Source organism: Macadamia integrifolia, unplaced genomic scaffold, assembly GCF_013358625.1.
Source record: "Macadamia integrifolia cultivar HAES 741 unplaced genomic scaffold, SCU_Mint_v3 scaffold_245A, whole genome shotgun sequence".
NCBI classification, from domain to species: Eukaryota; Viridiplantae; Streptophyta; class Magnoliopsida; order Proteales; family Proteaceae; genus Macadamia; species Macadamia integrifolia.
In genome coordinates, this window is record NW_024870655.1 from 34865 (window position 1) to 51937 (window position 17073).

A 17073-nucleotide genomic window follows, 5' to 3' on the forward strand; every position below is an offset into this window, starting at 1 on the left:
TTGAGGGTTGGAGGGATGGGGGGAGGGGGAACTATAGGCTTCATACCTCCACACTTTACATAAGAAAATGCAGTTAAAAGAAGTCAAGAGATGTCGATAAAATGTCTGTAGAAATCAATGATTGCCTTGATATAGGAATGTGTTGTAGAAACGCAACATTAAAACGATGCAAAAGATAATGAAAAAAAAAAAACAAACAATGCATGCAGGTTTACAAGGTTCGGTAAGATTGCCTACATCCTCAGTGAGATAAGATTCTACTTCACTATCAATGGAGAATAGAATTACAATGCTAGTCCTTACACCTCTCAGTATTGCTTTAAATTACAGAAAAAGAAAACCTCGCTACAAATATATAGCGAAAAAATCTGAAAAGTACAAAACTGCCCTCAAATAAAAAATTCGATTGGGGGTTGTGCCCCCCTACACCTCCGCTATGCAGGGGAGGCCTCATGCCCTCCCTGCAACCCCCATGGCCCGCTTGCTGGTAAGTAGGACCGTCGTTCTATCCTGTCGAGATGCCTACACCAGTCCCCTGGATTAAACTACTACAAAATACAAGACATCGTACACCAACATGTGTTTAATTTTTTTTTGACATAAAATCACAGAAGTATTGGGGAAAAAGAGTATTCTCAAAAAAAAATTTGAACCAGGAAGATTGCTTCTACAGAAAAATAAATAAATAAATTAATGAATACATAGTATAAGCGTTTCATATTAGGGTATGTTATATTAGGGACTATCGAATGTAAGTTTGTTAAATGGTTTGATTTGGTGCAAGATATTTTAGGTGAAACCAAAATTGAATTGTTTAGTAAATAGTTTTAGATATTGCAACTGAAACAATTTATAAAGGGTTTCGGTTAAACAAATTTCTTAGGTCTTTTTTAATTTTTTATTTCAAACAGCTGTTATACCTTTAAATTTTTATTGAAATGGATGTCAAAAATTAACATTCAGTTGAATTGTTTATTGTTAAATGCTTTTTTTTAATAGTTGTTTAACGTAACCTTATTTTTTAATTGAAATAGATGTAAATTTAAGAGAAAATTCTACAAGACAGTGTTAAGACCAACTATGACATATGGGGCAGAATGCTACATAGTCAAAGAGAGTAATGTAGACAAGTTAGGCATAGCGGAGATGAAAATTTTTAAGGGGATGTGTGGTAAGAGAAAAAGAGATAGAGTAAAGAATGATTGTAGAATTGATTTGGAAATCGCATCAATCTAGGACAAGCTCCGCAAGAGCCGTTTGAGGTGGTATGGTCATATCCAACGAAGACCTCATGGATGCACTAGTAAGAAGGAGTGACCATATTCAAATAGAAGGTACTAAAAAGAGGAAGGGGCAAACCTAAAATGATTATAGGAGAAGCGATAAGAAAAGATACTCAAAAGCTAAGGCTCAACTCAAGTATTATTGCAAATAGAGTTGTTTGGAGCACAAAAACCTGTGTAGCTGACCCCTTTTAGGGGAATGTTCCCGAGATACTGCTCTGAATTTTGTTTTTACCTCGTTGTACGTGATTTTTCTTTTGTTACCTTTTAATGCATTTTCTTCCATTTAATATTTATGCTTCTATCAAATCCATATAGTCGACTCTATTTAATTGGGATAAGGTTATGGTTTTGTTGTTAAATGTAAACTTAACATATTGAATGGCTTAAACTTACTATGTATATATAAATTGGTTTATTGGTTTACTTAAACACTTACAAGTACACATGTGAAATGATAAATTTTTATCATCATTCAAAAGAAAAATATATGTTAGACTAAAGAAGATAAAAATATGTTATATTGCGGGGTTTGGGGAGGGTCAAAATGTACACAACCTTACACCCGCATCAAGAAACAATCTCTTTGTAGAGCAAGAATAAGGTTGTGTACATTTTGACCCTCCCAAAATCCATAGTGGTGGGAGAGTTTAGGTTGGAGGATGGGATAATTGTGCTTATAAAAATTGGGAGTTTTTTTATCGGGTACAAGTCATATTTCGAACCCATTTTGTTTCAAAAGACAGAAAAATAAATCATATTTATTCCGTCAAACCATTCTCCGGTCCATAAATTTTAAAATTTATATTTTAAGAAACAGTAGAAACATAATTCCTTGATCAAACACTTAAAGTATTTTTTCGTTTCTTAAAATAGAAAAACAGAAAAATGGGTTTCATGGAGTGTTATCAAACGTTGCCAAGGTTGTTCTGGAATGTTTTTTTGGGTTAAGGCTGTTCTGGAATCTGGGTTTTAAGCCTCTGGAATCTGAACACAGGAGGAGATATGAGGAAGTGACGAGAATCAATCATCTAAACCCTATCGACCTTTATAGAGAAAAAGTAAATGAAAAGCAGAAAAAGTCGAAATGTAAACAGAAAAGAAGTAACGAATAAGGAAGAAACCATTTTTTGGAACCTCCTGCTTTTTCCTCGCTTTCTTCCCCATGTGTCCATGTATCTGGAAGACAAAGACGCGACGGAAGAGTGGCTTTGGGGCCTTTCTAGGGGCGCAAATCGACTGGTTCCTTATCTTGGATCTCTCTGCTCTGCATTCAACAAGTGTATCTTCCTGAGTTGAATCTCGATTCCTCCGCAGATGGGTTTCTGTTCAAATCACCATCATTAATATAAAAGAAACTCAGAAAAGTTAAAAAGGAATCCCAATTCCCTTTCTCTCTTTTTCTCTCCATCGGGGAATCAATCCAAAAGCTATACCCAATTGTAATTCGACCTCCTCATTTTCCCAGCTTTTCCTCCACCATTCCTTCCTATATAACCCATATAATCTCTATTGCTCAACAAGATCAACAAGAAGGAGAAGAAGAAGAAGAAGCAGGGGAGAAGAGATGTGTTATCCAGGTCTTCTTCAAGGTCGATGGTACGTAATGCGACAGCCATTAGCGGTGGAGGAAGTGAGTCCCCCAGCGCCGACAATTGCAGTTCCGGCAGTAGTGGCTGGTGCTAGGAGTGGGAGTGACAGTGGCAGTGGAGAATCAGGATCACCATCACTCTCGACTTCACCGAAGCAGTGTGTATGTTCTCCGACGAGGCATCCGGGTTCCTTCCGGTGTCGGCAACACCAAACCGAGTACAGGTGGGTTAGACGGATGAGAAGACCCAAGTCCTCTGCAACTTCAAATCTTTCATCATCTCAGATTTTCAGTGTATGCGTAAGTAATTAAGTAGGGAGGATGACTTTCCCCTCTCTGTTGAAATGAAAGAAGAAATTGTTCCATCTTCAATGAATGATCAGATCAATCTCAAACTTCCATGTTCACCTGTATATTTGATGATAGTGGGATTGGGGTGTTTCGACTTTGAATTAATGTCACAATCTTTTCCTTTTGAGGCTCCAATTTAGGACTTCGAACTGTGTTGAAATCTTCTGCAATTCCGATTTCGTACAATTCCGTGCAATATCACCTTCTGACGGTGACATGTGTATCGATACCAATACAATGGTCCAGATCTAATACAACTAATAAAACATTAAATCATTGAAGAGGTATTTAAATCAGATCTGGACCATTGTATTGGTATCAATACACGTGTCACCGATTGAAAGTGGTATTGCACGAAATTGTACGATATCGGAATTGCAGACGATTTTTTTCCCGAAGAACTTCCATGATTTTGTATCTCCTACTAGAATTTACTAAATCCCTGAAATGCTGTGTGTGGCTTTGTCTTCCATTATTTTGGAGAATCTTTTTGTTCTTAGGCTAGTTCATGTCTTCCACTAGAATTGCCTTTCACAGAATCTGAGGTTTTTTCTTTTTTTGGTAAAACAGAATGTGAGGTTAAGGCATTCAGTACAACGACGAATTAATCAAAACAAAACTGTACGATTAGGTATCTAACCCTTTTCACTTGATTCCCAATCACATGCTAATTACTGATTATGCGGTTATGCCATAAAATAGAGGTGGCTTAGCCTTTTCTAGCCCGGACCAAGTTTTTGTAAAGAAGGTGGTTGGATACATGGTTTTAGTACATGGTCCGCTTCTGGTCCGGACATCTGCTTTAGACTAGATGGATGACCTCGTCGGGCTTAGGCCACTCGTTAGGACTCCATCATTCTGAGATCGTTACCCATTCGGCCTCATCTAGGCATGTCCCTAATGGTTGTATATTTTTATCATAACAGAGAACTAAAAAGTGGTGATTATTGAAGAGCTCTGAGTGGGAGTTGCCGAGAGGATGAGTGGAGGAAGAATGAGAACACATTCACTGCTATGTTCATTCGGCCAAATTTCAGCACTATCCCATTTTAAAACTGCCTGGTCACGTGGACTTGCACCCAGATACATGGGCGTGCAAAACTGCACACTGCCTGTGAAATAAAAAATTTTATTCATGTTGATACCCTACACGTTCTCTCATTGACCCCCCAAACTGATGCAGCTCATCCATGTTGATGCCCCCTTCACAGCTTCACCTACTCTCATTAGCCCCCACACCGGTGAAACATGTGACCCAGCCAGCAATCTCTTCCTCAAATTTCATTTTCTTTTCTAAACCAATTTCACTTTCCTTTCCTTTTTTTACTTCAACCAGAGGGAACTTGAATAAGAAAGATCAAAAACGGATAATGGGCAGAGTCGCAGAGACAACATGACCCTTGCTCGGCTTCCAAGAAGAGTTACATAGTGTATGGACTTATTTTTTGGGTGCTATACAGTATGAACTTGACCGGCATTCAAATGATCACCCTTTTTTTTTTTTTTAATTATTGATAATAATTAAAATGATCAGTAAACCCTAGCATTTTCTGCAGAAAATTATCCAGCCATCTATTCATCAATTCAAAAATTAGGAATATATCATCTCCAATCCACCCCCACCACCCCACCAGAAAAAAAAAAATCGAAGGTTAGGAATATGTAGAGATACAAAGGTTGGCTGGAGTTCCAAAATCTGACAATTTAAACCCAGTTCCATCATGCAACAGTGCTGAAGCATCAGAACCCAGAACCATATTTCTAATCCATTAAGCTAAAGCATAATCCTTATTCCCGATCATGATCTGATACAGATCCTACCCGTTTCATTCTGCATTCATGATGACAACTATCTTTTTTTTCTTTTTTTCAGAAAACTTGAAATTAAAATAAACTGAAGGCAGCAAATAAAGGTGCTTAAAGTGTAAAATGAAGGTCATCAAAGGACCTTACATGTCGTACGTAGGTTTTAACTTCCCACTCACTCCTACACTTTTTCTGATCAACAAAGATACAATACACACATATGTACCAACTGAGTGTTTTTCATCAAACTAATACTTACAGACTGATCTGCTACAGACCACAAGGCATATGTTTTATATAGCAGGGAGGCACCATCATAATCAAACATTCGAACTTTCTATCAATTCTTCAAGTCATTGTCAGATAATATGCAGGCTTTACAGACATTCCTCGCAATCACTGAGCAGATCAACAACTCATGAATTAGTGAAGAAAGGTGCATTCCATGTACTACTACTGATCAACATGATGCAATTTACCAGAAAAAAAAAAATCAACATGATGCAGATCGCATGCAGCTATGTATAGAAGAGATGTTTGTCAACATATGTAGCTGTAATATTCATGAATATCCACTGATTTGGAGTCATTTATTTAGAAGGCCAGCCTCAAAGCTGCAAGTTATTGGTTGCATACAAACAATATTGAAGCAGATGGATTTAGTCCAATTCAATTGGCTTGAAGGATAAGTTGGTCAATGGATCCTTTCAATGGCTAGGCGAGTTAATGTGAACAAATTATTTTGCAGTGAGATGTCAGTGGTGAGCTCTAGCAACAATTACAACAAAGTGACATTGATCAAAAGATAAATAAGAAAATAAGAAGGATAACATCAACAAAATGATTCCTCACCTGAGGATAGCAATTTTGCCGAACAATTGTCTCGTTATCTGTATCCACAATTACTTCGCATGATACTTTTGTCTGAGAGATTTTTTGAGGGAGGGAGGGGGTGGGAAGACACAAACGATTCAACATGGTCAGAATATCTCACTAGTACATCCTACTTAAGAAAGAACCAAATTGAAAGAAATAAAAAACACCAAATATAATTTCAGTTGCACTGCATCTGACATCTGGCAAAGTTTGGGAATAAGTGTTTTTGATTGTGACAATTAATTGACAGTAGCAGTGAGGGTCTTGGAAATAAGACATTGGTAAGTATTGTACCCAACATTCAACATTGTCTTTACAAATATGATGAATTCAAAAGTTGTATGGTGACTTCTAATCTTGGGTACTTACAGATACTGTAGGCTATGTTTGGTTGCAAGGGGAATTTAAGGGAAGGGAAGTGTAATTTTCATATTTAAAAGATAAATGTTTCTAATCATTACCTCATGTGACTATATCATTAACTTCAAATTATTCCATATTTGGTTATTAAATTTCACTTCACCTTGTATCCAAAACCCTTTGATATAATATGTAAAATAAAAATGACATGCAAAATGTGTCATTACTAAATACAGCTAAGAAAATTGAAGTAGTTTATACAATCACATGGTGATGCCGAACCGGATTCCAATAGACTGAAATCGGATCGCTTAGGGCCCACTTAACACTCAATAAAACAAAGGCAACACCCAATAACAATTGTATTGAAATAAAGCTTCAACTAAATGGCAGAATTGTAATTAAGCTGAAGTTATAAAGGGGGTGGCAGAATTGTAAATAACCAGATTAGTTAATGAGCTATTTGGGAGATGGGACCTAAAGGGAATTGACGATTATTGGATGGGGATAAATTAGGAAACACAATATGAGTTTAGGACATGAGAGAATTAGAGACAAGGAGAAGGGCATAACTGGAAATCAGGATGCAAAAGAAATAAAGCAAACTCATGACTCTTTCTTCAATCCTGCGTCAGAACCAGAAAAGAGGGCAGCTTCGATACTTTTGATGGAGCTCTCTCACACCAACATGGATAGACCTTGGGCTTGGAAGGAAGAATCGCAGCTCACAGATCTTGTGATTCCAGCCGAAGTCCAGCCAAAACAGGAAGTGAAAAGAAGGAGTTTCCTCTCTGATATCAGGACTGGCGGAGGGTTTCAGAACCAGATCTGAATCTGAGTTTGATTTCTCAGAACAGAACAAAGTCTTGGATGTAATACTCCAGGTTTTTGATCGCCTGTAGGTAGGAAACCTTCGATCAAGGTCTTGGTCCAAGTAGTTCAAGAATGAAGGAGGTCGACCCACTTATTTGGGGCTGCAACCATCGCCCAGAAACAGAGAAAGAGAGCAGGGAAAAAAAAAATAACAAAGAAGAAGAAGAAGAAGAATAGAGAAAAGATGAAGAAGAAAAGAAAGAAGAAGAAACAAGAGTGGAGAGAAGATTTCAGAGAGTCAGGGAGGGGGAAAACAGCCCACGGCAGCCATGGTTTTCATATCAAATCTCTATTCATCAAAACTTCAAATCTCCAAACTGAGTTCTTCTCTATTACATGACTAATATAAAGGAAAAATCAAATAATTAATGGAAACTACTTGAAAATGGAAACTAATCTAAAATTAGAAACTAACTAATACAAAAGAAATTGTTTCTAAATCCAAAGAGAATCAAATCAAAAGATTTTTTTTTTTTTATGTCCATCGTACAACTGCATCAGCTCTCCTGGTCTTAAAAGAACTCGACTCCATCGAGTTAGGTCGTGCTCCCAAGATTCCCTTGTAAATCGCTCGCTGATGAGGTGGCACATATCTCGAAACAGAAGGGAGCATAACTCCAAGAGGAAGGAGAGTAGGCTGATGTGTCACTGGAGTAGGAGTCGGTCGACGACGTGGCATGTCTGATAATGCATGTGGCCTCATTAAGTACATACAACCTCCTTGCTTCACCTTGATGGTGTTCCGTGCGCCATCATAGAGAATGCCTGCATGTCGCTACCAAGGTCGCCCNAAGAGGAGATCTCTCTCGATTTCGAATTGAGACTCACTCCCCTAGGGTAGGCTATGGGGGACAGGTGTCCCGATCTCTTGTTAAAAATGAGTCGGCTCATCCTCCTCGACTGCTTACCGCTCGAGAGTGGGAGAGTGCTTCTTGCTCTAATCCTTAGGCGGTGGGCCCGTTTGCTACGATATGACACCAACTACTGCTTTTGGTTATGGACCCGGACCTAGTCTCACAAACCGGATTTGGCTCTACAAAGAGCATGCATCAAAAGATGCAAACGAAATCCTTCAAGGAGAAAACCATTTCTCAAATTTAAGAACTCATCTAATATGACGCAAGGCTCTTCGAGCCTTTTAATTCCAATAAAAAATTAGAAAATTTATATTTTTTGTTAGTTAAGAGAGACAAAGATGAATACTTTATCATAAAATCCAAAATTTCAAAAGGGGCTTAACTACTTGATCTCCGGAGATGATTTTGTGTCTACGATGGGGGTTTCGATCATTGTCCTTGGAGAAACCAAAACATGCAAGTTTCAGAACCTAATATGTTTCCTTGAGAGGAAGATTTGTCAGAGGGTTCTCATGGCTTCAAAGGTGAGTAACTGAAGTGAAGCACATAGAAAAAGACTGTGAAGTCGGGTTTGGGTTTTTCCAGAGTTAGATTAAGTTTTAGTGTTGAGTATATGCATTTGGCCAACCAAACGGGTTGGTTGTTCATGATCGTAGGATTAGAAAAAGTCATTTGTTGATATTTGAAAGCTAGGTGGAGGATGGTTGGAGCATCTATCGTTGGAGAGGAGCTGAATCCTTAATAATGAATTTCAGACTTATAGTTGTTTTGAACATCAGATGGAGATATTTGAAGTTTTGTGCTGTGTGAATTCCTTACCATACGTTTCTTTTTTTACTATGTTTTATCAATTTTTTTTTTCCCCAAACCAATAGTTAGCAAATACCTGTATTCAAACGTTTTAGTAAAAAACCCTAATTAGCTGTATAGAACCAAACATACGGTTTTATTCACATATTTTAAGGGTCGAAGTATTATATACGAATAATAAGCGTATAGTACGTAAAAACAAAAATATGCCCATTAACCCAAATGCCGACCATACGCACCCCGTAATGGCGTAATCCATTCGAAGGAGAAAACCCGGAATCTCTGACTGCGCACCCTCTCGTTCTTCGATTTTCTAGTCTCTGTTCCCGGCGGTCGGCGATCAAGTGCGAGCGTCGAAGGAGAAAACCCCAAATCATCCCCTTGCTCACTTCCTCTTCTCCTTTTCTCTTCCCATCGAGGGCGATTGCAGCGGCGGGAGGGCATTTACAGCAGCCTTCTTCTTCTCCGTCTCCGTTCGGCTATCGAGTGGTATATTGATCTCTCTCTCTCTATTTCTCTATCCTCTGTGAATGTATGCAATCAAGTTGGGGTCTTGTGACCTAGGCTCCAATGTGGGTTTGAAATGATTTGTTTTAGAGACACAAGATGAGTGGGTGCATCCTGCTTCTTCCTTTTCCAGTCTGTGACAATGTCTCCTTTGACCCGCCCCCGTGGGGTTGGGTACTGAATATCAAAGGTCTCAGGGTATTGTATCGTAGGCTAGAAACATCAATTTATGCTTCAGATTGACTTGCAAACATGAGAACAACGTTAAACAGTACATCTGTCAATGAGAACTTAAGGCTAGGTTGTGGGCAATCAGTGTTTGATAAAATAAACTTTATTTAGGATGCTGATTGGAGTTGAATACTTATGCTTTCAAGAATTTTCTAGTGATAAAAATTCTTTTTGAAAGTCACTGATCTCATTGAGTTTATGTTAGCACATTGGTAGACTACATTAATCTTGCTGTGTTTTTGTTTCTTGTCTTGTTTATATTTACCTCATTGTTGTTGAAATTAACATTCCTCTGCTTAAATCATCCATTCCCTTGATATGGCACAACTTATAAACATTCACCTTAGATTTTAGTGGGCAAACAATCAGTTTTAGTTCATTTAATGCCAAAATAAACCCGTACTTTTGCTCCCAGATTTTTACGGAACAACCGTATTAAACATGTACTGATGCGGAACCGGATTCCAATAGACTGAAATCGGATCGGTTAGGGCCCACTTAACACTCAATAAAACAAAGGCAACACTCAATAACAATTGTATCGAAATAAAGCTTCAACTAAATGGTAGAATTGTAATTAAGCTGAAGTTATAAAGGGGGTGGCAGAATTGTAAATAACCAGATTAGTTAATGAGCTATTTGGGAGATGGGACCTAAAGGGAATTGACGATTATTGGATGGGGATAAATTAGGAAACACAATATGAGTTTAGGACATGAGAGAATTAGAGACAAGGAGAAGGGCATAACTGGAAATCAGGATGCAAAAGAAATAAAGCAAACTCATGACTCTTTCTTCAATCCTGCGTCAGAACCAGAAAAGAGGGCAGCTTCGATACTTTTGATGGAGCTCTCTCACTCCAGCATAGATAGACCTTGGGCTTGGAAGGAAGAATCGCAGCTCACAGATCTTGTGATTCCAGCCGAAGTCCAGCCAAAACAGGAAGTGAAAAGAAGGAGTTTCCTCTCTGATATCAGGACTGGCGGAGGGTTTCAGAACCAGATCTGAATCTGAGTTTGATTTCTCAGAACAGAACAAAGTCTTGGATGTAATACTCCAGGTTTTTGATCGCCTGTAGGTAGGAAACCTTCGATCAAGGTCTTGGTCCAAGTAGTTCAAGAATGAAGGAGGTCGACCCACTTATTTGGGGCTGCAACCATCGCCCAGAAACAGAGAAAGAGAGCAGGGAAAAAAAAAATAACAAAGAAGAAGAAGAAGAAGAATAGAGAAAAGATGAAGAAGAAAAGAAAGAAGAAGAAACAAGAGTGGAGGGAAGATTTCAGAGAGTCAGGGAGGGGGAAAACAGCCCACGGCAGCCATGGTTTTCATATCAAATCTCTATTCATCAAAACTTCCAATCTCCAAACTGAGTTCTTCTCTATTACATGACTAATATAAAGGAAAAATCAAATAATTAATGGAAACTACTTGAAAATGGAAACTAATCTAAAATTAGAAACTAACTAATACAAAAGAAATTGTTTCTAAATCCAAAGAGAATCAAATCAAAAGATTTTTTTTTTTTTATGTCCATCGTACAACTGCATCAGCTCTCCTGGTCTTAAAAGAACTCGACTCCATCGAGTTAGGTCGTGCTCCCAAGATTCCCTTGTAAATCGCTCGCTGATGAGGTGGCACATATCTCGAAACAGAAGGGAGCATAACTCCAAGAGGAGAGAGAGTAGGTTGATGTGTCACTAGAGTAGGAGTCAGTCGACGACGTGGCATGTCTGATAATGCATGTGGCCTCATTAAGTACATACGACCTCCTTGCTTCACCTTGATGGTGTTCCGTGCGCCATCATAGAGAATGCCTGCATGTCGCTACCAAGGTCGCCCTAGAAGAATGTCGCAGTGTGCCAATGGGGTGACTAAACAGGTGACATGGTACTGTAGTGGCCCAAACTGTAGATGTACTCGAACAACTACAGTGGCCTCTTCTCGAGCTATGGGTCCAAAATCTCACACGTGAATCTTCTTGAAAAGCTGCTTCTGTGGAAGGTTGTGTGCTCGAACAAATTCATCAGATATAAAATTTGCTTCTGCCCCAGTATCAACAATTGCATGAACATCAATAGGGTCGGAGCCGTGCAGGAGAGTACCCTTCTGTCTGAAGAGAGGAGCCTTATCAACTAGTCTATTCGAAAAGGATGAAAGGCTAGCTGAATGAGCTTCTACATCTTCATCTTCATCATCGACAATATCATCGTCCTCGAGGGGATAAGGATATAAATAAGATTTATCTTCATTCTTCTCTGTCGACTGCTTCTCTGCTACATTCACAGAACGAGTCCTGTTGGAACACCTGTTGGAATAGTGACCCTTCTCGCCACAACTATGGCATATGATATTCTTCACCCCAACACTATCCTTGTTGAATTCTGACTTTTTTCTTCAACTTTGCGAGCTTCAGGCTTCTTTTCCTCCATACGTGGTGGAGGTCTATAAACTGAATAAGTCTTGAACATACCCTTCCAATAAATGGACTTCTCCAACTGTCTTGGCATGAGCCGCTGCCACATCAATAGACCTGAAATCAGTGTTAACCAACTCAAGTTGAATCTCAGTACTTAACCCACTGATATATCGCATCACCCGTTGCTGGTCTGTTTCCTGAAGTCGAAACCTTGAAGACAGTTTGTGGAATTCGAGGGTGTAGGAATCCATATCGTTGTTCCCTTGTTGCAAGTTAAGTAATTTATGGAACATTACCTTTTCATAATTAAGAGGAACAAATTTTTCAGTCAGGATCTGCTTCATGACCTCCCAATTGGTAACGAGTCCAAGTCTTCTGACAAACCTTGCATGGATTACATTATCCCACCATGAACATGCACACTCAATAAACTTGGTGATGATGAGTTCACACTTCTTCATGTCTGGAAGAGACATACGCAAAAATTCTCTCCACTTTGGTAAGCCAGTCGAGAAATTCCTCAGGTCCCTTTTCACCACTGAACTCGGGAACCTCAACTTTGATACCATAATCTCTGTCAGAAAATTGCCAGGTAACATCCTGTGGAACAACTGGATCAAGTTGCTACCTCTGAGGTGTATCTTCGATCCGTAAAGTGTTGAGCTGAAGAGGTAATGTAGAGGATCTTTCTTCAGCTCGCTTGTCAGACCTCTTCATAAAGGCAATCATCTCTTTCATAAACTTGCCAAACTTGGCTTCAGTCCTCTCAAGCCTAGCATCAGTATTCTATTGGTTCTCGGCTAACTCGCAATACAATTTGTGCAACTCAGCATTGGTGATGTGACTTGCCATGGTTAGAAAATTACAGAAAAATTTGCTCTGAAACCACTTGATGCCGAACCGGATTCCAATAGACTGAAATCGGATCGCTTAGGGCCCACTTAACACTCAATAAAACAAAGGCAACACCCAATAACAATTGTATTGAAATAAAGCTTCAACTAAATGGCAGAATTGTAATTAAGCTGAAGTTATAAAGGGGGTGGCAGAATTGTAAATAACCAGACTAGTTAATGAGCTATTTGGGAGATGGGACCTAAAGGGAATTGACGATTATTGGATGGGGATAAATTAGGAAACACAATATGAGTTTAGGACATGAGAGAATTAGAGACAAGGAGAAGGGCATAACTGGAAATCAGGATGCAAAAGAAATAAAGCAAACTCATGACTCTTTCTTCAATCCTGCGTCAGAACCAGAAAAGAGGGCAGCTTCGATACTTTTGATGGAGCTCTCTCACACCAGCATAGATAGACCTTGGGCTTGGAAGGAAGAATCGCAGCTCACAGATCTTGTGATTCCAGCCGAAGTCCAGCCAAAACAGGAAGTGAAAAGAAGGAGTTTCCTCTCTGATATCAGGACTGGCGGAGGGTTTCAGAACCAGATCTGAATCTGAGTTTGATTTCTCAGAACAGAACAAAGTCTTGGATGTAATACTCCAGGTTTTTGATCGCCTGTAGGTAGGAAACCTTCGATCAAGGTCTTGGTCCAAGTAGTTCAAGAATGAAGGAGGTCGACCCACTTATTTGGGGCTGCAACCATCGCCCAGAAACAGAGAAAGAGAGCAGGGAAAAAAAAAATAACAAAGAAGAAGAGGAAGAATAGAGAAAAGATGAAGAAGAAAAGAAAGAAGAAGAAACAAGAGTGGAGAGAAGATTTCAGATAGTCAGGGAGGGGGAAAACAACCCACGGCAGCCATGGTTTTCATATCAAATCTCTATTCATCAAAACTTCAAATCTCCAAACTGAGTTCTTCTCTATTACATGACTAATATAAAGGAAAAATCAAATAATTAATGGAAACTACTTGAAAATGAAAACTAATCTAAAATTAGAAACTAAATAATACAAAAAAAATTGTTTCTAAATCCAAAGAGAATCAAAATCAGGCATTTCAAATTCCACTGGCAAGAATTTTAGTCAACTTAATTTACAGGCCTATAGCAGGATAAAAGAAAAGGGATCACCACTCTCATCAACAGTTATTCCTTGTGGTACTCATTGAACAGCATACCATATCCTATCAGAAGCTTATCCCCAAGAAGAGGTACTACACAAGTGAACAGTAACAAAGACTTAACCACTGAATTAGGTAATTACCAGATCAAACTGTCCCTAGACCAATCTTGGCTACCTCATTGAACTGGGTCAGGAGCGCAGAAATGATTAATTGAAAACTGCCTCTCTCATTCAACTGTGTTGGAGCATGGGACCACATTGAACAGGTGCAACTAGCCAATTTGTTGCGAGCCACCTAGTTTTCATTATTACACCCTTGCCAAGGTTTTAAGAACAAAAAGACACTACCTGACAAGGTCTTGAGTCCTTTGGTCACCCTCCCTCAACTTCGGCTCTCCAATCACAAACTCTCTCCATCACAGGAGAGTGGACAAAAAGAATAGGGTAAAGATACTGCTATAGAAGACAAAGAGCATGATGATTAAATAGACAACGGAGGAACAAAAGTGGGATGCCCCAATCCTCCAACTGACTAAGATATGTTTCACTCTTATGTAATTTGATCTATTCCTTTGCGTGTGTGTGTGTATGGTTGGGATTTACTCCTTCTGCAATTGTTTTCTCCCTAATGCTTAGTTGTGAATCTATCATCTAGACATTAACTTAGGCTCCCAAAAGGCTGGAGTTGGGGTTCTAATGATCTGTGGACTGATAGCACCTTTGGCAACAGTAATGTCTACAGTGGAGCAGAAATCCCCCACAATTTTAGTTTTAGAACCAACATACGAGTAAAGTAGAGGTACCTTTGCAGACAGTTTTCCACTCATTTTCTCAACAGTTTGACACCATCTGAAGTGATAAAGAATCAATTGTCACTCCGTTACTAATGAGTGAAGATCGTGGTCTTAACCCGTCATATAACTCAAAAGAATTAGTGCAAGCCAGGCTCGCTTAACACACATCAATTCATAAAAGAGCTTATTATAACCCAACTTTTTCTGTCGCATTGCATGTTAATGCCTAATGGTCAACAACTGCCTAGAGCAGTTGGTGAAGCTGTGGTGTGCTAAGCCTCCTGGCCGTTACCCACCCCCCCCCCCCTTTTTCCATAGAGTAGGTACTGATAAAAAAAGATGCCTAATGGTGCATGTTCATCAGTCCTATGGTCTAATAATATGCTTAAATGCCTGAACATTCTAATGGAAAGGTTCATAAGCATTCCCTAAACTGTGTGCACTATCACAATTCAAAATCCTCAATTCGAAATATGTTAGCTCAACAAAGATTAAAAGAAAATGGAGTCCATGTCCTTGTAAAATCACTACCATATAAACCTGATAACAACACCTTCCTCAGGATCAAGATTCTCAATGCACAAGTACATCAGCACAATGAAGATCACGACAAAATGTGAATCTAGAGGATCTCCTCATTGACCCAGACCCATGGAAATTATTTTTTTTCCCCCTCATTTACTCACTAAACATCTAAATACCTAAGGCCAACTATAAGGTACCCAACTAGCAGGGAGAAGGAACTATAACCAAATAGATATTTTTAAAGAAAACTTCTTTCCTGTCTTCCATACAATTAGCTACTCAAGCATGCATATAAGGATGTGGATAATTGCAAATCTGAATGAATTTTACAATTCTACGAGAAAAAGGAACGAATGAATCCTAAAAAAGGTAAAGTTTGTATCACAAGCAGTTTCCAAACTGTGCCCATCTCGATCGGAAGCTATGACACAAAAACATATCAGCAGAATTAGGATCCTCTGTCATAAGGACTTCCTCGAACCCTCTCAGTGAAAATTACACCCCATTTTCCCAATCAAATCGGATAAAAAAAGAATAGCAATTACTAAAAAAGTTGCAGAGGAGATGGATCACGGATCAAATATTGCAAGTAATTACCTGAAGCGGAAAATCAAAGAAGAAAAGGCCAAGTTGTCCTCGGACTTGCGTAAGAGTCTCAAAAGGAATTCGACCTCGAGCCAAATCTTTAAGCAAGTGAAACACATCGTAAACCTCAATCCGTTGGAGCTGAAGCGTGGCGTCGACCAAGGAAGAACCTCTGGCCCTCAGATGGCCGCCATGGGAGGTGACAAAGCCAAGCTGTCTCCCACGGTACGAAAAGGCGACGACGAGAGAGCGGTAGTCGAGGGAGAAGAAGTCTGGATTACGGACCTTGATGGTGATAGGCATGGAGATGTCGAGGGAGACAGTCGGGATGGTGTGAACATGGACATGGTTGAGACGGAGGTCAACCACGCTGACGACGGGATCGGAAGGCCAGAGGAAGAAGATCACCAGGCAGAGCAGGACAACAGAGGAGCCGTAGAGGAGATTACGCCGGAGGGAGTGGCAGATGCTTGAACGGCGGTGATATACAGGGAGGAGTATGTACTGTTGTTGGCTCTGCGGTGGTGGTTGATATTGGTAATGATGGTTGTTTTGTTGACGACGATCGTACTCTGCGGGCTCCGGTGGCACCGGAGAGTAGTACACCGGCTCGCCCTTCGCTTCCATGTTTCCTAATGAATTGCTGCGAAGGGTTTCGGTGTTTTAACTTTTAATCTCTCCAAAAGGTATGGTGACGACGTGGCAACGTCAATTCTTATTTGATACATGGGGTGGTGAGTCTGGTGACTGGTAATGCTAACTTTGTTTCCAAGGATCAGCTTCTTGGTATTCAAGGGAAACACGTTTCCCATGAATAAGAGCTGACGCTGGGAGATCGATAACGGGGTCCCACATCATCAAGGTCGGATGAGCTTTAACCATTTGATCTCCAAACCCCTACTTGTTGCACTGAATGAACGACTGGGATCATTCAAATATGCTCATCCCATTTATGCAAATATACTTTTTTTCCCCTATTACTTTGTAAGGAACTGCCTAAGGAACTTTATTCACGCACAATAGAGGGGAAAGGGGAAAAGGGAAAAGGGAAAAGGAAAAAGATGTTGGGAGAATGATACAAAGAAGGAGATACATGTGACAAGAGTTGATCTTTAGATCATCCACTCCTGATGCTTGCTCTTGAAGTGGAGGCTGCAAACCATACAAGTGTGCGAGGTAAATGGGAGT

General features: G+C 39.6%; 1 protein-coding gene across 1 annotated transcript; it reads right to left on the reverse strand.

Moving 5' to 3' along the window:
* Positions 1–5115: 5115 nt before the first annotated feature.
* LOC122071522 lies at positions 5116–16618 on the reverse strand. Its single transcript, XM_042635894.1, has 3 exons — positions 15898–16618; positions 5884–5955; positions 5116–5430 (listed from the first exon to the last, which is right to left on the reverse strand). The coding sequence occupies exons 1-3, from the start codon at positions 16510–16512 to the stop codon at positions 5428–5430; spliced, it is 690 nt and encodes a 229-aa protein (XP_042491828.1). The 5' UTR covers positions 16513–16618; the 3' UTR covers positions 5116–5427.
* Positions 16619–17073: the final 455 nt, after the last annotated feature.